The sequence below is a fragment of the Megalobrama amblycephala genome, linkage group LG20 (genome assembly GCF_018812025.1).
Source record: "Megalobrama amblycephala isolate DHTTF-2021 linkage group LG20, ASM1881202v1, whole genome shotgun sequence".
NCBI lineage: Eukaryota > Metazoa > Chordata > Actinopteri > Cypriniformes > Xenocyprididae > Megalobrama > Megalobrama amblycephala.
In genome coordinates, this window is record NC_063063.1 from 2,822,715 (window position 1) to 2,844,011 (window position 21,297).

A 21,297-nucleotide genomic window follows, 5' to 3' on the forward strand; every position below is an offset into this window, starting at 1 on the left:
AAATTATATTTATATATAAAATATTTATATTTATATGTAATATAAAATATATATAAATATGTATATTTATTTATACATGTATATATTTCTTAAATTTATACATGTATGTGCATGTATTTATATATACGTCATTATTATACACAGAACACACACATATATTACGTAAACACAGACTTTTATTTTGCAAACGATTAATCGCGATTAATCGTTGTGCAGCCCTACTGTAGAAGTATTTTTCATGGTTAGTTCATGTTAAGTAATGCACTGAAAAAATATTTTTTCAAAATAAAGATTATTGGAGTACGTTTTACCAGAAAGAACAAATTTCACATTTAACTCATTGTGTTACTTGCCATTTCTTTAACTGATTGTGAAAATTACTAGCAATTTCTGATTGTAATTTTTTTTTAGTTAACTAATGTTAACAACAGTGTTGGGGAAAGTTACTTTTAAAAGTAATGCATTACAATATTGCATTACAACCTAAAAAGTAACTAGTTACGTTACTCAGTTACTTTTTATGTTACACATTACTTTTGTGTTACTTTTTCTCATCTAGCTGGGGCTCGGCTTTTCCAGCCGTTTTTTTTTTTAAATCAATGTTTAAGGAAATTAATTAAACTGAAAAGTAACGTACATTATGTGTTTTAAAAACACAAAAGTAACTCAAATAGTGATAAATTTATAAAGTATGCATTACTTGTTACATCAGAAAAAGTAATCTGAGTACATAACACGTTACTTGTAGTGCTGTCAAAATTAGCGCGTTAACGCATGCAATTAAAAATATTTAATGCAATTAATGTAGCATCCATTTTTAAGTCATAATTTGGCTAGCGTTACATTATATGATCACGCAAATGTTTTTAAACCATCTAATCACCACAAGACAAACGAAAACGCACTGTCTGTGAATGTTGTGTCATGTGACACACACACAACTGGTGTGCACAGAAAGACGTGCGCCAGTATTGAGTTCTCTTTTGCGCTTGAACAATCAATAACATACAGAATTAAGCCAAAATTGTTGAGTATCCTCATAAGAGCACTCTTAAATGAGTTAAATAACACCTTAAATGAACTTAAAGAGTTGTGAGAAAATGAGATGCGCGTCATGTTCGGCAGCGGCAGCTCTTAAAGTGACAGCAGCCTAATAAACCAGTTGCTGTGATGATGTCTGTCATTAATGTTCATCAAAGATAACAGAGAAAACTGTAGCTTTAATAAGGATTCATCTATATTTCATTTATAATTTATGCAGTAAAGACTGTAAAGTGTTTGATAACTTTATTCAGTTAGACATGAGGCCACAGGAAAATATGACATTTATTATAATAGGTTTATGGGTTTAAATTAAAAGTAGTTTTTTAAAGCCTAATAAATGTTGAAATTGATAGCTTTCAGTTATACTGTAATGTTGAATGTCTATAATTAATGTTTAAAAAATCACAATAGAGAAATCAGTGGCAGTATTAATATCAGTGATACTAACCTTCATTCATAAAAAGATGCCATTAAACAAATGTTTAAATTATACTGTCTTTTTCTACATTAATTTGGAGAGTAACTGTGAAATTATTACAATATAAAAATATTAAAAACTGTGATTAAGTAGTTCATTTTTTTTGATCGATTGATAGCACTAGTTACCTGTAATGTGTTACGCCCAACACTGCTTAACAAATGAAACCTTATTGTCAAGCGTTACCTATTGTGCTTGTAAACCATGTCATGCATTCTCTCTCTGTAGTTTATCACCTCTATGGGGAATGAAGCAGCAAAGGCCAAATACGAACAGCAAGTTCCTCCGTTTTATTACCGCCCCTCCCACACAGACTGCAGGTAGGACTCAAACGCCACATTAGGGTAAGAACCTCAGTGCTCTACAGAAACACACATCGTTCTTCTTGCTATGCCGGGGCCAGTTTCGTCCTGTTCCCTGTTGAGTGCACTTAAAGTCTTGCAGCTTTAAGGCTCTCGTGTCGTTTGTTTTCTTGTGGTCATTCTGACATCATCAGCTCAGCAGCATTGTGGGGGTTTTTGAATTTGTCATACAGACCGTCAGAGGGGCTGCTTTTTCTCACATGGCTCGAGAAAATGTGGTACAATGATGTAGATGCTTCCTTCCTTCCTGTTTGTGTGTTGTGTTTCAGGTGGTGTGGAAAATTCTGTTGTTCAAATGTAGCATTGTAGTTTATAGCCTGTTAACTGTCAGTGTGGCTTTTTATCACGTTTTAATAATCGTCATTAGGTGACATATGAAACTTTAACTCTTAAAATGTATCCTCTGAAAACTGTTATGAAATTGGACATTGCGTCACCTTTAGGCGGCTCAATTTTTGTTATATCTTATCAACTTCAAATTTGTAAGACAACACAGTTAGACATATGGCTTTGATTTTAGAGTTCAGATTAATTCATAAAATATATATTTTGTATATAAAGATAAGTAAACTTAAACAATTTTTTTACACTTATTTTACAAAACTTTAGGTCTGACTTTAGGTCTTCAAAAGCATTCATGAACTACAACCATTTAAGTTCAGATTTATGCTCAAAAAGACAGTTAACACAAAAGACAAAGTTTTTTACTAATAAGAAATGCTAAATATATTCATTTTAATCTTAGTTTAGACTGTAAGATAATTATTTTTATAGGATGTTACTTGTTATTCTTTTCTACATTGTAAACAATGATTTGTTTTATTTACAAGAAAATACTATTTCACTCTTTCTTCTTAAAATTTCATGTTTATTTCAGTGACGTTTCTTTGTAATTATTTGTGAAATTTACTAGCAGTTTCTGAGTGAAAACCGTCACAGTTGTGAGACATAAATTGTGCAATTATGAGAAATAAAATCACAAAATTGATAAAACATACCTAAGACACAATTTCAAGAAATAAAGTCACAATTACCTTATTTATTTTACTCTTGAGGCTATTTGAAATAATTGTGATCTTTTGTAATCTTGGAAATAAGTCATTTTACAGAAGTAGTTGTGAAGGGTTGTGATTGGCATGTTGACATGGTTGAAAAAATGCATTCAATAAATATGAATAATATGCTTTTTTTAAGTACTTCATTTGGTAACATCTAAAATAAGAAACTAAATCAACCAGACTACATTAGAGAAGCTTTTCCCAAACATTTTGGAATATTTACAGTCAAACCAAAATATATTCAGACACCTTGAACATTTCATTCATTAATACAGTGTATTCACTATAGTTTAAAAAATGGTAATAAAATAAGATCTCAGATTTAAGCAGTGTCAGAAAAAATAATCTTAATTATGTCAGATAATACTTAAGCAAAACATGGTCAGGTCAAAGTGTCTGAATAATTTTTGGTTCCAAATGTTTATCAATTTTACTGGTAGTCCACTGTATGAATTTTTCAGTATAATATGTCACAGTTTACTTTATTGTGCTATCCTCACTTACATAAATGAACTATAGTGTCCTGCACCCACTAGTAAAAATATATAAAAAATTATATTTAATGTCTGAATATTTTTTGGTTTGACTGTACACTGTCATCCCCCCCCCCCTAACTGTAAATATTGAAATATATTTTACAAGAAAATACTTATTTACTGAATAACTATTTTCAGTTAGCCTGGGTGCCAGCCTGAACCCCGCCCACAACATTTTTTGCACGGGAAGTTCGGTCTGGACTCGATCCATTGTGGAGTAATTATGCTCGGCTCCCAGAAGGCCGAGCCAATCAAATTGCCAGGGCGGGCTTTAATCGATGATGGACAGGCTATCTGTGGTTACGTAACCACCCACGTCATCAATGAGCGCTTGGGTTGAATTGGTTTTCACCAACGATGACTGCAGCTGGAGAAGTAAGATGTTTAGATTCCGCTATCACGTCTGTAATAAAAGAAATCGACAGCGCATTAATTTTAAAAGACGAACAAAGAACCGCAATCAAGGCATTTGTCGATGGGAAAGATGTGTTTGCCGTCCTTCCAACGGAATTCGGCAAAAGTTTAAGTACAAGTTCAACTTACGTCACTTACTGCGTTGCTCTGATTGGTTGTAGGTCTATCCAATTGAGTGCAGAGTTTTTTTTTTTTACTGGTTCGGTTAAGACACGCCCCATAATTCAAGTGCAATGGAGCAGTATCAGACTCACATTCTGCCTAGAATATGAGTATGACGAAGTCAGGCTAATTTTCAGTCTTTCTACTTCAAAATTACACTTTCAATTCAGTGTGTTACTTGCAATTTCTTTGCAAGTATTTGTGAAATTTACTAGCAGTTTCTAAAGTGAAAACTTTTTCAAAGTCTATCCTGCACCGATTGTTTTTCAGTGTACACTTGGTCGCTTTGTGTATTTTATGTGCATTGCTGTGATGAAAAGGTCCACATTTGAGAAAGATAGCAAACTGATCACTCAAACCACCTCAGTGTAAAGGGAATGTGGCCATCCAATGCATTTAATCAAAATGCTTTAGGTTGCCAAGTGTAAATACACTGTAAAAAATTACCATGATTTTAACAGTAAAAGACTGTAAAAATGCTGCAGTGAAAAACTGTAAATTGGTTTACAGAAAGTTTCCGTACTATATACGGTGAATAACTGCAATAGATCTAACCGTACATTTAATGTAATTTTACGGTAAAATACCGTTAAATTCACAGTTTTTGGAAGTGAAAAATAACAATTCATTGTAAAATTTACAGTGAAAATCCGTAAATTGACATTCCCACAATTCCCTGCATGACACTTCACATTTGATATATTTTCATTGAAATAACTCTGTTTCTTCTTAGTTTTTCTCATTTTTTTCTAATCAGTTATGTACATTAGGGTTTTATGTTACATCTAATGTTGTTAAATTAATGTTTATTGCATTTTTAAAATTTCATGCATGTTACCATGATGGTGTTTAGTGTGTGCGTGAATGACACTGTGTGCGCCTTCTTTACGTTAGTGTTGTCCTCCTCAGCTTGTGGAAAAGCTGCTTGTGATGAACTTTGATTCATCATGTGACTCTCATCACCACTGTGTTTGGTGACTGTCAGTGTATTATAAAGGTACAAAACAGATATTAGTGCTTCATTAGGTTGGTAAATTAACATTATATCAGTTAATGAAATCCGTTATTTTACCGTAAATTTAACAATTTTTTTTTTACGTTGCTACTGTATTTTTTTACGGTAAAGTTCTGGCAACCACAGCTGCCGTTTTTTTACCGTAAATTTTACTGGGATTTTTTTTACAGTGCTGATGGACATTGTTAAATTAACAACAAATTACTGTATATATTATTATATTATAACTTTTTTTTTACTGCAAATATCCGTAAAAAGCTATGGAAAGTTGCATTTTTTACATAAAATTACTGTATAATTGACAAATATATTTGTTTTTTTCTACCATGATTTTGGTAAAAAAAATACGTTGTCTACTGTAAAATTTAGGGTTACAAAACCAGTATACCATATTGTCTTTTACAGATTCCACATTTTTTTCATGGTATATTCCTGGCAACCACAGCTGCCGGTATTTTACCGTAAATTTGACAGTTTTTTTTTAACAGTGTACTGTCCAACCATATTGTCTTATGTACACCCACAATCCACAGTACATGAGCTTCACACTCCGGGTTGGGAATTAAAGGAGTAGTAAAATTTCCTGATAATTTACTCACCCCCATGTCATCCAAGATGTTTATATCTTTCTTTCTTCAGTCGAAAAGAAATGAAGGTTTTTGATGAAAACATTCCAGGATTTTTCTCCATATAGTGGACTTCACTGGGGTTCAACGGGTTGAAGGTCCAAATGTCAGTTTCAGTGCAGCTTCAAAGAGCTCTACATGATCCCAGATGAGGAATAAGAGTCTTATTTATCGATACGATTGGTCATTTTTTTAAAAAATAAAAAATGATATACACTTTTTAACCACAAATGCTCTTCTTGCACTGCTCTGTGATGCGCCACGCATTACGTCATCATGTTGGAAAGGTCAGGCGTGACATATGCAGAGTGTTTACATAGCAAATGTGCAAAGATCAAGTCAAACGGCCTTTACAAACAAAAGGTAAAACAATGATGTCGGACAATTTTGAAGTTTTAGGAGAAAATGAGATGTTTTTTGCCCTACCGCGGTACTTCCACCTTTCCAACATGATTACGTCATCATTGATGCATCTCAGAGCAGTGCAAGATGAGCATTTGTGTTTAAAAAGTATATAATTTAAAAAAATTTTTTTAATAAAATGGCTGATGGTTTCTCTAGATAAGACTCTTATTCCTCGTCTGGGATCATGTAGAGCTCTTTGAAGCTGCACTGAAACTGACATTTGGACCTTCAACCCGTTGAACCCCAGTGAAGTCCACTATATGGAGAAAATCCTGGAATGTTTTCCTCAAAAACCTTCATTTCTTTTCAATTGAATATAGAAAGACATAAACATCTTGGATGACATGGGGGTGAGTAAATTATCAGGAAATTTGAATTCTGAAGTGAACTAATCCTTTAATGCATTAGTTTACACCAGCAGATCAGGTAGATATAGCTGCCAAACGCACATTTCTCTTTCATTGCGCATGCATTTTTTTCACATTAAGGTTTTAATATAATATTGACACATTAATATGTTTCATCGGCAGGATTTTGAGGGAACAGTGGATCAGAGCCAAGTATGAGCGACTGGAGTTTATATACATCGAGAGACAAGAGCCTTATTCAGCAGGTGAGAAAAAACACACAGCACTTTGTGTTTCTTCCTCCTCATGCTTTTAGCTTTTGTTTTTGTGGATGATGGGACTATGAGGTCAGTCTCATTTTCTCTTCTCTAGAGGTTTATTTGTTCATAAGTATGCACATTACGTCCATACTGCATCTAACTGTTTCAGTATCCTGTTTCATGGCTTTGCGGTCTTATTTATTGAGAAGCGAGATCTCATTGGCTGACAATGATCTCATCTTTGATACACACATGCGCGCACAAACATGCATGCTCGTGCATCTGTGTTCTGTGATGCGTTGCGTGAATGTCTTTGTACTGTATGAGATTTGCTGATGTGTTCAGACATTCGCACTGAACTCATTTGTGTGTGTAATGGTATTTTTGCAGCGGGTGTAAATAGCATTAGCCACACAGTGTGGCCATTTGCACTTTAATAGATCCAGTCATAGCTATGCAGTCTGAATGCTGAAGTATAGTGTCTGGAGGGCACGGCGTGGGCATTGGTATTTTTGCAAGGGCTGAATTCAGTACTGGCTTCAGACATTCTGTTTCCACCTCCCACTCTTTTCCACCTCATTTCTTGTCTACCTACTCAATATTTATTTTGCTGTACTATTAAAATACTAAATGTTTCATACTATATAAATATGTTATTGCATTTGATATATACTGTATATAATATACACAACCGTTTAAAAGTTTTTGTTTTTGAAAGAAGTCTCTTTTGCTCACCAAGTCTGCTTATATTTGATCAAAAATACATTAAAAATTGTGAAAAAATATTACAATTTAAAATATCTGTTTTCTATGTGAATATATTGTAAAATATAATTTATTCCTGTGATCAAAGCTGAATTTTCAGCATCATTACTCCAGTCTTCAGTGTCACATGATCCTTCTGAAATCATTCTAATATGATGATTTTCTGCTCAAGAAACATTTATGATTATTATTCTGATGCTTCGTATTTTTGAGGAAACTGTGATACATTTTATTTTCCAGGATTCTAAGATGAATAGAAAGTTCAAAAGAACAGCATTAATTTGAAACATTATTTATTTTTAACATTCTAAATGTGTTTACTGTCACTTTTGATTCATTCAGTGCATCTTTCTATATATTTACATGCATATAATTATATTTTTTTGTTTTTAGGCAAATAAATAAGTTATTGTAATAGTTCTATATATATATATATATATATATATATATATAGAACTATTACAAAAATTTTGGTTTGACTGAAAAAAAAAAAAAAAAAAAAAAAATATATATATATATATATATATATATATATATACACACACACATATGCACACACACACTGATATATTTTATATTTTATTTTATTATATATTCAGTTCATTTGTATACAATTTGGGATATGTTTCTCTTTTTTTTTTATTCAAAATATATCAAATTCTAAACGTCTTGCCAAATGTTTTGCATATTCTGGACTGACTGTTATAATGTAACACAGATCGACCCACCAGAAACCAGACGTCTCCAACAGAAGATGTACTTTATAAAGAATCAAAGGCCTATCTTATAATCTCCATATCTCTCATCTTGTGTCTCTCTCACACACACACACTCACTCGCTCTTCTCTTCTGTCTCTTGCTCTGTCCTTTTCTTCTCGTCTCCCTGCTCAGCACTGCTGTTTTAATCAATGCTCCAGATGTTTCGTTACCCGTGTCGTTACTGTGCGGCTCAAGATGCTACTCAAGACCGATAGATAGATAGACAGATAGAAGAATAACTCCTTCTTGAAACGAGGTTGCAGCGTTTGTGAATGAGAATGTTTGTTTGGAAGTCTGCACTGTGTGTCCACCTCCGCTAATCAATAGAGTTATTGAACGGTCATGTGGAGAGGCACGGTTATCGACTGATGAGGTAATGCAGAGTGAATGATTCATGAGCACTTGTGCATTGGACCAGAATAGTGCTAGTGAAAGAGAAAATCAAGAGACTTGCTTTTCATTAGTGCTTGCTAAGGCAAGCAATACCATTACTATTGCTTCGGATCTTTAAAAACCCTACCGTAAGCATTAAACCTCTCTCGCTTTCTAGAAAGAATTTGGTTGGACAGAAATCTCTGTTGTGCAGGATGAGTCATCATTATTTTTTGTCAGTTTTCCTGGAAGAAAAAGGCTTTTTAAATGTTTCAATCTGCAAAAAAAAAAAAAGTTAATTTGATCAATGTTTGGGATAACATTACAATATCAGCAAATAGCCACAAAACTTTTATTTGGATTTCATAGTGTCTTCAACAAACACTAACCCAGCAAACAAAAATATGTTCTAAGAATGTTTTGCTAACGTTCCAATTAAGTTATGAAAACATTAATGTTACTGGAAGAATGTTTGTTCATAACTTTGAGAGAACCTTCCCACAGACGGCCTATGGCAAGCCATTTTTACATTTAATCCTTGAAACGTACTAGTATATATTTTCATGCTATACTAGTATTTATTTTTTAGATACTAGTATCTATTCCAGTAGTACTAGTACTAGTACTTATTCATTATATACTAGTTCTAATTTATTAGATACTGGTACTCATTCATCAGATACTAGTACCTATTAAATAGACACTAGTACTTATTTATTATATACTAGTACCTATTAAATAGATACTAGTACTTATTTATTATATTCTAGTACCTATTAAATAGATACTAGTACTTATTTATTATATACTAGTACCTATTAAATAGACACTAGTACTTATTTATTATATTCTAGTACCTATTAAATAGATACTAGTACTTATTTATTATATTCTAGTACCTATTAAATAGATACTAGTACTTATTTATTATATTCTAGTACCTATTAAATAGATACTAGTACTTATTTATTATATACTAGTACCTATTAAATAGATACTAGTACTTATTTATTATATTCTAGTACCTATTAAATAGATACTAGTACTTATTTATTGTATTCTAGTACCTATTAAATAGATACTAGTACTTATTTTGATAGTGACTAGTAACTACTCTGTTGTTACTAGTGACACATTTCAAATTTTTGCCATTAACTTCTTTGGGGATCTGTCATTCAGATATCAACTATTCAGTTTTGACTAGTATGTATTCCAATTGTGACTAGTACATATTTTTTATACACTAGTAGTTATTCATTCGGTACTAGTACTTGACACATGATAGTACATGATTTACTCACCTTCAAGTCATCCTAGGTGTATGACTTTCTTCTTTAGGACAAATACAATCAGAGTTATATTAATAAACACCCTGATGCTCCCAAGCTTTATAATGGCAGTGCACGGAAACCATCTGTTTGAAGCGCAAATAAGTGCATCCCTCCATCATAAATGTAATAAACACGGCTTCGGGGTGTTAATAAAGGCTTTCTGAAGGGAAGCGATGCATTTGTGTAAGAAAAATATCCATATTTAACACGTTATATAGTAAAATAACTAGCTTCCTGCCAAACGGCCATGCAGATTCTACTTGTGTCTAAACTGTATCTTACGCGACGTACTACTGCCATTACGCTACGCCATGATGTACTATGTTACGTCCTATGTTATATGTCACACAAGTTGCACTTTTTATTTAAAAAGCTAGTTATTTTACTTTATAACATGTTAAATATGGATATTTTTCTTACACAAACACATTGCTTCGCTTCAGAAGGCTTTTATTAACCTCCCGGAGCCATGTGGAGCATGGTTCAGCATGCACTTATTTGCACTTCAAACTGGTGGTTTCCGTGCACTGCCATTATAAAGCTTGGGAGCATCAGGGTGATTATTAGTATAACTCTGATTGTGTTCGTCTGAAAGAAGAAAGTCATATACACCTAGGATGGCTTGAGGGTGAGTAAATCATGGGATAATTTTCATTTTAAAGTGAACTAATCTTTTAAATAGATACTAGTATTTATTTATTACATACTAGTATTTATTCATTAGATACTTTATTATTAGATACTAGTACTTATTACTAGATACTTACTAGATACTTACTACTTATGTTACTAGAAATATTTTTTATTGAAATCTACAGTGGCCATTCTGACTAGTCATAACATAAGATGAGTAAAAAAGCAGCTGTGACTAGTAAGATAAGAATTGTTACTAGTAACAATTACAAAAGATTGTCACGTCTAATAAATAAGTACAAACCCGATTCCAAAAAAGTTGGGACACTGTACAAATTGTGAATAAAAACAGAATGCAATGATGTGGAAGTTTCAAAGTTCAGTATTTATTCAGAATACAACATAGATGACATATCAAATGTTTAAATTGAGAAAATGTATAATTTTAAGGGGAAAATAAGTTGATTTTAAATTTCATGGCATCAACACATCTCAAAAAAGTTGGGACAAGGCCATGTTTACCAATGTGAGGCATCCCTCTTCTTTTTATAACAGTCTGCAAACGTCTGGGGACTGAGGAGACAAGTTGCCCAAGTTTAGGAATAGGAATGTTGTCCCATTCTTGTCTAATACAGGCTTCTAGTTGCTCAACTGTCTTAGGTCTTCTTTGTCGCATCTTCCTCTTTATGATGCACAAAAGTTTTCTATGGGTGAAAGATCTGGACTGCATGCTGGCCATTTCAGTACCCGGATCCTTCTTCTACGCAGCCATGATGTTGTAATTGATGCAGTATGTGGTCTGGCATTGTCATGTTGGAAAATGCAAGGTCTTCCCTGAAAGAGACAACGTCTGGATGGGAGCATATGTTGTTCTAGAACTTGGATATACCTTTCAGCATTGATGGTGCCTTTCCAGATGTGTAAGCTGCCCATGCCACACGCACTCATGCAACCCCATACCATCAGAGATGCAGGCTTCTGAACTGAGCGCTGATAACAACTTGGGTTGTCCTTGTCCTCTTTAGTCCGGATGACATGGCATCCCAGTTTTCCAAAAAGAACTTCAAATTTTGATTTGTCTGACCACAGAACAGTTTTCCACTTTGCCACAGTCCATTTTAAATGAGCCTTGGCCCAGAGAAAACGCCTGCGCTTCTGGATCATGTTTAGGTCTGGCTTCTTTTTTGACCTATAGAGTTTTAGCCGGCAACAGCGAATGGCACAGTGGATTGTGTTCACCGACAATGTTTTCTGGAAGTATTCCTGATCCCATGTTGTGATTTCCATTACAGTAGCATTCCTGTATGTGATGCAGTGCCGTCTAAGGGCCCGAAGATCACGGGCATCCAGTATGGTTTTCCGGCCTTGACCCTTACGCACAGAGATTGTTCCAGATTCTCTGAATCTTTGGATGATATTATGCACTGCAGATGATGATAACTTCAAACTCTTTGCAATTTTTCTCTGAGAAACTCCTTTCTGATATTGCTCCACTATTTTTCGCCACAGCATTGGGGGAATTGGTGATCCTCTGCCCATCTTGACTTCTGAGAGACACTGCCACTCTGAGAGGCTCTTTTTATACCCAGTAAGACCTAATAAGTTGCAAATTGGTCCTCCAGCTGTTCCTTTCCGGCCTCTTATTGCTACCTGTCCCAACTTTTTTGGAATGTGTAGCTCTCATGAAATCCAAAATGAGCCAATATTTGGCATGACATTTCAAAATGTCTCACTTTCAACATTTGATATGTTATCTATATTCTATTGTGAATAAAATATAAGTTTATGAGATTTGTAAATTATTGCATTCTTTTTTATTCACAATTTGTACAGTGTCCCAACTTTTTTGGAATCGGGTTTGTACCAGTAGCATGAAAGAAGATATTAGAACATTTTAAGGAGTAAACGTTAAAATGGCTTGCCATATAATAAAAAAGTATTAACTATCTATAAAATTGCATCTTAGTAAGATATGTTAAACTGCTTCAAAGTGTTTTTGTAACATTTGTATTGTTAGATATTTTACTACACTGAAATCCAATACAGCTTTAAAAGTGTAAACCAGCAAACAATCCATTGGTGTGCAAAAGCAACCATGCAGCAACATACTAAAATCATTTATTTCTTCATCCTTTTCTGTTTTAACGTTGGTAACGTACAGTAAGCTTCAACTTCCTTTTTTACAAAAATGTTTTAAGGATGTAGATATTCATAGACACTACAAAAGAACGTAGGTGGAAAAAAACTCATGCCTCATGCTTTCTTTCGGCCTTCTCACGCTCTCTTTCTGTTTCAGGGTACAGAGAAGGGTTTCTATGGAAACGTGGTCGAGACAACGGACAGTTCCTCAGTCGCAAGTTCATTCTGTCTGAAAGAGAGGGAGCGCTGAAATACTTCAACAAACACGACGTTAGTTCTCTTCTTCTGTCACACATTTATCTAAATGAGGACACATTGTACCATATATATACTGTATATATACATACATATATATATATGAGTTTACGTGGACTCTGCATAGACGTAATGGTTTTTATACTGTACAAACTGTATATTCTATTGCCCTACACTACCCCTACCCCTAAACCTACCCATCACAGGAAACTGTCTGCATTGTTTGAATTGTTTTTTAAGCCATTTGGTTTATGAGGATACAGGAAGTGTCCTCATAAACCATGTTTACGTTGTAATACCCCTGTTATTATACACATTTGTGTCCTCATAAACCATATATACAAGAACACACACACAATAGTGTAACTTGTGCTTACCCAAAGCAATCCCAGTCCACTGGCATCATAAAAATCTTATGTGACTCTAGGGACTTTCTGGTTGGTTCCCAAAATGTTCTGTTGTCCAAAAAGTATGCGATTATAGCTAAGTTATTTCTTTTATCTTCCAGGCGAGAGAACCAAAGGCCATAATGAGGATTGAAACCCTAAATGCTACTTTCCAGCCAGCTAAAATAGGAAACCCCTTCGGCCTGCAGATCACCTATCTCAGAGACAACAGCACCAGGAATATCTTTGTGTACCATGAAGACAGTAAGGTATCACGCCCATCTTTTTAATACCTCATAAAAATACCTTTGGATTGTGTGCTCTTGAATGTGCATTTCACATTTACATTCATGCATCTGCCAGACCCTTTTATCCAAAGTGACACAATTTATCAATAAGCGACAATACAGTCAGTGTCTCTCTCAAGGTCATATTTTGAAATGTTTCATTGTGTTATCACAAATTAAACAATCGACTCCAAGCACAATATGCTTACAAAATCATTTTCATTTGAATAAAGGGTGAAGATGTCAGTTTTTTTGGCCACTACTGTTTAAATGTATGTAAAAAAGTATGAATGCACCATCTTAGATTCAGTAAATGGTCTTTTTGGGCTGGGGAGAGGATCTTTTTATTTCGCAATATGACCTGTTTTAATATTTCCCCAGTGGAAATCACATGAGCTGTAAACCTCTTAGACTTTAGGTTGTAATTTGGATGTTGTGTTGAAGATAAACTTGCAAGAGCAGCATGTTTGGGTATTTGGGTCATTTCTCATGTGTAAGTTGGAGACAACGATGTTCTGCTGTTGGTCAATATGGCGCTTCTGCCACAAATACAAGCCAGTGGTTTCTGAGCTAAAAATGTTCTTCCTCTTTCACCAACACGTTGTACCATCTCACAAACATCAGTGATGAATATTTATCATTCCTTAGAAACTTAAACTAATCGCATTTTAACACTGTTAAGACTGACAGATGAAATAATAGTCATAAAAAATAATTTTTTTAATGAATTAAAAACAATTGCATGTGTTTTTTGTTGAGTAACATATTTGAAACGTCAGTTTTTTATGATTCACAAAGCGAGAATATGGAGGGAAAACAGCTCAGTTTCATTCAGAGACTCAAACTGAGCAAAAAATGCAATTTAGTGCAGATGCTGATATTTATATGGCCAAAAAGTAAGAGGAAATTCTGATGCTTGTAATGTAAATCAATGAGATCTTAATAACAGTACAGCAGATACTTGCATAAAATGCATATAAATATCAATATCTGGTAATAATATGTCTTAGTAAGATGATATTTAAATGCTTAGCTCTGCAGTTTTAAAACATATAATGCAATCCAATACAATGATGATTGAGCGATGAACAAATAAACCTTCCTCAATCATATTTGATACTCGCGTCTAAAAAAAATGATGTGTGAATAATCAAGTAAACCAAAGTTATTCTTAGGTTTACTTTATAAAAATCAGTAAAGATTTCACAGCAAAAAGACGAGCTGAAGGTTTTTTCAGTTATACTAAAGGGTTTTACTTGCTATAAAAGTTGATCAATCAGATGACAGACGCATGTAGACTGTGTGATAGAAATGTGCGCATCAGATAAGATACAGGTTTTAAACAAGACAAGAAACTTGATGTACTAGAGGATCGGCACTGTTTTAGCTCTATGAACAGATGAAGAGATATTTTCCTCCTGTAAGATCTGATATTAGCTGTAGTCGAGGTGTGGATGTTATGTTGAGTGTTTCTGCACCTCTCAGAGGTCATACAGCAGTTATTGCATCATAAAGCATCCTCTGCTGGCTGCAGCGAAACACTGCAAAATGTTCCTTTAGTGCTCACTGCACGTGCGTGCGTGTGTGTGTGTGTGTGTGTGTGCAGGAAATGGTCGACTGGTTCACTGCAATCCGGGCAGCACGGTTTCATTACCAGAAGGTGGCATTTCCTGGAGCTAATGATGAGGACGTATGTGAATCAAATTTCTTCCAGCAACTGACACATAAAAATGAGTTATGAGTGTGAAACTCACTATAGTGATTGTGAACGCATGCACTATATCATGATCTTCTGACAGCAGTTTCTCATTTACACACTGCAAACAATCACTTTCTTGTTCAGTATTTCAATCTTGTAAATACTTGAGAAGCTAAATTACAAGATATTAAAGGGTTAGTTCACCCAAAAATTACATTTCTGATTACATTACTCACGCTCATGTCGTTCCACACCCGTAAGACCTTTGTTCATCTTCAGAACACAAATTAAGATATTTTTGATAAAATCCGATGGCTCAGTGAAGGCCTCCATTGACAGCAAGATAATTAATACTTCCAATGCCCAGAAAAACATATTTAAAACAGTTTCATGTGACTACAGTGGTTCAACCTTAATGTTATGAAGCGACGAGAATACTTTTTGTGCATCAAAAAAACGAAATAACGACTTTATTCAACAATTTCTAGTGATGGGCGATTTCAAAACACTGCTTCATGAAGCTTTATGAATCTTTTGTTTTGAATCAGTGATTCAGAGCATGTTTCTAACTGCCAAAGTCACGTGATTTCAGTAAACGAGGCTTGGTTACGTCATAAGTGTTTCGAAATTTTTCGAAATGTTTCACCACTGGGGGATACACTCTCCGAACCGCTGATTCGAAACAAAAGCTTCGAAAAGCTTCGTGAAGCAGTGTTTTGAAATCATCATATAATCGAAATGATGAAATATTAATATTTATTATATTAATAACAATTTCTCCCTTTCAAATATCAGTGCATGTTTAAAAAGCATCCACTCGCACACATTGACTTCTCCGTCTGTGTTTGGTTGTGATTTAGCTGGTACCCAGACTTACAAGGAACTTCATGAAGGAAGGTTACATGGAGAAAACAGGCCCACGGGTGAGTGTTTTTACTTTATCATCTTCATCAGCATTCAGGAAAGAGGTGTAGTCCACCGCCGTCAACCTGTCACTGAAGCTTTTATTGCGCCTTAATTCCAGGCAACCTCTTTCTTACAGAGTCGTGCTATTTTCATATCACTCTTTCTTCTTGCACAATAAACCATTTTAAGTGAAATCAATATTGCATATCCTTTTATTTATTTATTTATTTGGTAAGTAGTCGTGTAATAAGCCAGATAATGTACAGTCACAAAATAAAGCCCTCCGGAGTGATAATGACCTGCCGTCTGTACAACTTCCCTTACTAATGCTATTGTTAACATTGATTCATATTGAGTCTTCTGTTTTTTAGCACACAGAGGGCTTTAAGAAACGATGGTTCACCATGGACGACAGGAGACTAATGTACTTTAAAGATCCCTTGGTGAGTAAAAGTTGATATTTAGACTTTTTTCTGGTTAAATTTTATTTCCAAATTGCTGTGTAACTCTCAACCTTCACACACGTATACCATATACTACTGCTTATAACTTTTACTAATATATAAGATAACATTAAAAATTAAGAAAATGATTTTGTATTCTATTGTTATATTAATAATACAATATAATAGATTATCATTTATTTATTTTATTGTATTATATTACTATGTTAAAGCAGTACCACAATTAATACATTAACATTTAATAAAATTATAATATATATATATATCTTTTTTTAATGTAAAATATTATTATAACACAATACAATGTAATATGATACAATACCATTTATTTTTGTTAAACATTTATATTATATTATATTAGTAGTACTATGTAGTACTACATTTCACATATACTTATTTAATAAAATTAAATGATTTTGTAGCAAGTTTTTATTTTATTTAATTTTATTTACATATTTATATAAAATAAAATGTAATTTATTATAAAGAAATGTGTTGAAATAAAATTATATATTTTAAAATCAAAGATAGTTTTATAATATGCTTTATTAATAATATAATATAATTAATATAATAAACTATTTACTCACTTTAATCACTATGTAGTACTACATTTCACATATTTATTTAATAAAATTAAATATGATTATGTAGCAAGTTATTTTTAAATTAAAAAATATATATATTTGTAAATCATGTTTGTTATATTATATTATATTATATTATATTATATTGACTCTTTTAGGATGCATACGCACGTGGCGAGGTGTTCATCGGCAGTAAGGAGAACAGCTATACGGTGGTGCCTGGCCTGCCGCCCGCTACCCAAGGATACCACTGGAAGTACGGGATCACTATTGAAACTCCTGACAGGAAGTTCCTGTTCGCTTGTGAAACAGAAGCAGAGCAGAAGGACTGGATCGCTGCCTTTCAGAGAGTCGTCAACCGACCCATGATGCCGCAGGAGTACGCAGGTACACACAATAGAACAAATCCTCAGTGAGAGTTGATTAATTGGATTTAATTTACATGCTCCTTCATTTCTCTCTCCAGTCGAGGCTCATTTCAAGCACAAGCCTTGATGCCGGCTGCAGACCGGCTGATATGCTACAGGCGGGACAGACTGGACAATCAACAGCAAAATCTGTCCAATGGCGTACATGGAAGTGCTCCGGACAGAGCGAGTGCATTGAAACAGCCCCTTCCTACCTTGATTTGGTACTAAAGAACTGGACACTGGACTGTGTTGACAACGTCTCCAGCAGCAACGCTGAAGCTTAGTTGTCGTGAATGTCACTATGTGTTACCAAAGCAGACATACTGGTGTCGTCAGCCAAGCTACTGTACAAATATGGCATGTGAATGTTGTTCATCGCTCTTAAACGTAACATTTAATCTGTAAATTACAAGGTGAGCAACGTCACAAAACGGTTGCGGTTTTTTTTCCCAGTGTGTTTTGACTGATGTTATTTATTGGATTATCCAAGCAAATGCTGCTGTGAAGAGTAGTGGATCCTCTGACGCTACGCAACATGACTACACTGCAAAAAATGATTTCTTACTCAGTATTTTTGTCTTGTTTTGCAGTACAAATATCTAAACATTTAATTGAGAAGCAGAATGCCATGCGATTTCTTTGTTTTCTGGAAAAAAAAAAGAACCTAAATTGAGATTTTGCCTAAAGAAGACATCCCTTTCACAAGATGTAATATACTAATAAGTCTCTGGTGTCTCCAGAATGTGTCTGTGAAGCTTCAGCTCAAAATCCCCCACAGATCATTTATTATAGCTTGTCAAATTTGCCCCTATTTGGGTGTGAGCAAAAACACGCCGTTTTTGTGTGTGTCCCTTTAAATGCAAATGAGCTGCTGCTCCCAGCCCCCTTTCCAGAAGAGGGCGGAGCTTTAACAGCTCAACAACAACAAAGCTGAAGAATCTCACGCAGCCAAAATGAGGATTGTCAGTAACGGTGTTCAGCCTTACATTGTTCAAACCGGAGTCGACACTGATGGAGAGACTCAGGAAGAAGTTACAACTTTTAGACGTTTCTGAATGGTTAGTGGATAAATTTATGTAGTTGCTGTGGAGTTGATTCAACTCATCCACTAGCATGTGCTGTCATGTTCATCTTTTGTGCAAATCCAGCGTTGACACTAACTAAAGTTAAAAAAGTGAAATCATAATCAAGTACACCTTTAAAAAAAAAGTTTTCACTTTGAATTAAGTAAATTTTTCTGACCCCATTAGCAGATATTTGTTCATATTTTAAGCATAAATTCACTTTATTCTTGCTTCTCAAGTAAATGTATCTTGTTTTAAGAATGTTTTGATATTGTACCTGTAAACAAGACAAAAATACTGAGGAAGAAAATCATTTTTTGCATCATAGGGGTTTCGTTCATCTTAAAGACCCTGTTAGAAAACTGATATGATCAATATGAAGGGCAGTTAATTTAATATACTACATACTACTTTTGTTGTCTGTGCAGGGTGCATGTGTCAGATTTCCATACATCATGAAGACAGTTCTGTTCTTGATTTATTTTCCTCCACTAGGTGGAAGCATATCACAGATTAGGAAGCATGTGCCCATCAGTTCTTTTTTATGCAGAATAGGGTTGATATTAGTGATATATCGGCCGATATTTGGCCAAATTGAGATTATCTGCCAAAAACCAAGCTCACTTGAATGATTAAGACTAGTGATAGTTCCCCTAATCTTAGTCAAAAGGTAAAAAGGGTTTTCAGATATGATTTTATTGAGTGAATATTATGTATTTAATTTAAGCAATTGCATTTATATATATATATATATATATATATATATATATATATATATATATATATATATATATATAGCTTTATGAATATCAGTATCTGCGACACACACCAGTTGACCACTACTTTATATACAATATCCTTAATTTCACCCAGACTATATCTGTTGACTTAGAAGGATACATAAGAAAATTCTACAGGTTTTATATAATGGATATGAATGTTTAGATAGCAGGTTGTGATAATAATTTGATCCTTATGAACTATCTGACTTGAGCTCAGTTCTTCTTACCGCAGGTCCTCTTGTCCAGGTTATGATGCTATTCAGGTGTTTTTCTTCTGATTTGTTTAAAGGGTTAGTGAATGTTTACCAATGAAAATGTGTCAGCATTACCATTTTTTTTTTTTTTTTTGGGGACTTGTACCATGGTAAAGGACAGTGTCGTCGTTATTTTAAAATAAACTAAATAAGGTTGATCAGGACCCCAGCGAGAAGTGCTTTATTTTGTGATAATGACTGTCTGATTGTACATTATCCTGCTTATTATGCGGCTACTTATGAATAAATACATGGACATTAAATATTTGAGTCTAAATGAGTTTGTTTTGTTTGAAGAAAGAGACTGTGGAACGCAGTTACTGACCAATAACAATCAAGTATTCCAGGCTGTCCTGTAATTAAAATGTAAAAATCATTCAGTACCACGGTATATATGAAAGTACATCTAATATCATCACTGTACCATGATGACACCATGGTGCTTTTTGTAAAGTTAGATTTTTCTGGTCTGAAAAGCATTTGCATATTTTAGGACCAAGAAGGTCCTGTCGAGTTTAAAATAAATAAAAGCACATGTCGCAGTGAAAACAACAAAGAAGGCTATTCAGAAGGGAAAAATCAACTTAACCACTTCACACATGTAAAGACAATACCAGACAACGAACAGAACTAAACTAAGGGCTAACTTAAGAATTAACTTTAAAAAATGTTTTCTGCTGTTGTTTAAAGCCTTGGGTATACTTCCTTTTCCCCCCCTTTTTTAAGTGTACGCTAGCATACACGTACGGTCTAACGCACAGCCTGTGCAAGTTATACGTCATTTGACTCGTACCCCGTACACATGCGTTCGACGCATGCGCAGTTTTGAGCCATCTCTCGCTAATCTCTTCGAACAATCTGTCATCTATATAGGCCTCCATTGTCGCTGTAGCTTGTATGTTCAGGTCTGTTCTGTTTATGCAGGTTTTCTTCTTGTGAATCGAGTCCCCAGGGCAGAGTTGCCACCTTGTGGATAAACTAATTACAAAAATGTTCGCGTCACGCGCACTGACCCTCGCGCATGCGTAAAAAGTGAACTATACTTTGGGCTTTAGGTGCGTTTACATATTGCAAGTGCTTCTACTACATTTATTTTTATGATTAAAAAACATTGCAATATCAAGACTGTTAAAGGATACATTTTTTGCGCATTTAATTTTATTATATATTCATATATTATATAGTGGTGCCATACAGTCTTATTTTTGCATCGCTGTATCACTCAAATCATTAATATTTAACTGAATAAAAATGAAAAATCAATAAGATTACAAAAACTTTAAAATTAAAATGGAAAACACAAAAATAAAAACTAATAAAAATTATATATATATATATAATAGTATCTCAATGGTAGTAAAATAAGACATGGCAGTACTATATATGAATATATAAAATGAAATTCACAGATATTGTATCCTTTAAAAATATTGAGTATTTTCATAATTTTCAATGTAAGTGTACCTTAAACAACAGAACAAATTTAATTTATTTTTA

General features: G+C 34.0%; 1 protein-coding gene across 1 annotated transcript in view; it reads left to right on the forward strand.

Annotated features, from left to right (window-relative positions):
- Nucleotides 1-18,520, forward strand: part of LOC125255549 (arf-GAP with dual PH domain-containing protein 1) — a 32,026-nt gene extending 13,506 nt beyond the window's left edge. Inside the window, exons 3-11 of the mRNA XM_048170856.1 lie at nucleotides 1,751-1,842; nucleotides 6,631-6,713; nucleotides 12,864-12,976; nucleotides 13,470-13,616; nucleotides 15,241-15,324; nucleotides 16,194-16,256; nucleotides 16,611-16,682; nucleotides 17,449-17,677; nucleotides 17,757-18,520. Of these exons, the coding sequence (XP_048026813.1) occupies nucleotides 1,751-1,842; nucleotides 6,631-6,713; nucleotides 12,864-12,976; nucleotides 13,470-13,616; nucleotides 15,241-15,324; nucleotides 16,194-16,256; nucleotides 16,611-16,682; nucleotides 17,449-17,677; nucleotides 17,757-17,785 (912 nt within the window). The 3' untranslated portion in view covers nucleotides 17,786-18,520. The remainder of the gene's footprint in view (nucleotides 1-1,750; nucleotides 1,843-6,630; nucleotides 6,714-12,863; nucleotides 12,977-13,469; nucleotides 13,617-15,240; nucleotides 15,325-16,193; nucleotides 16,257-16,610; nucleotides 16,683-17,448; nucleotides 17,678-17,756) is intronic.
- Nucleotides 18,521-21,297: the final 2,777 nt, after the last annotated feature.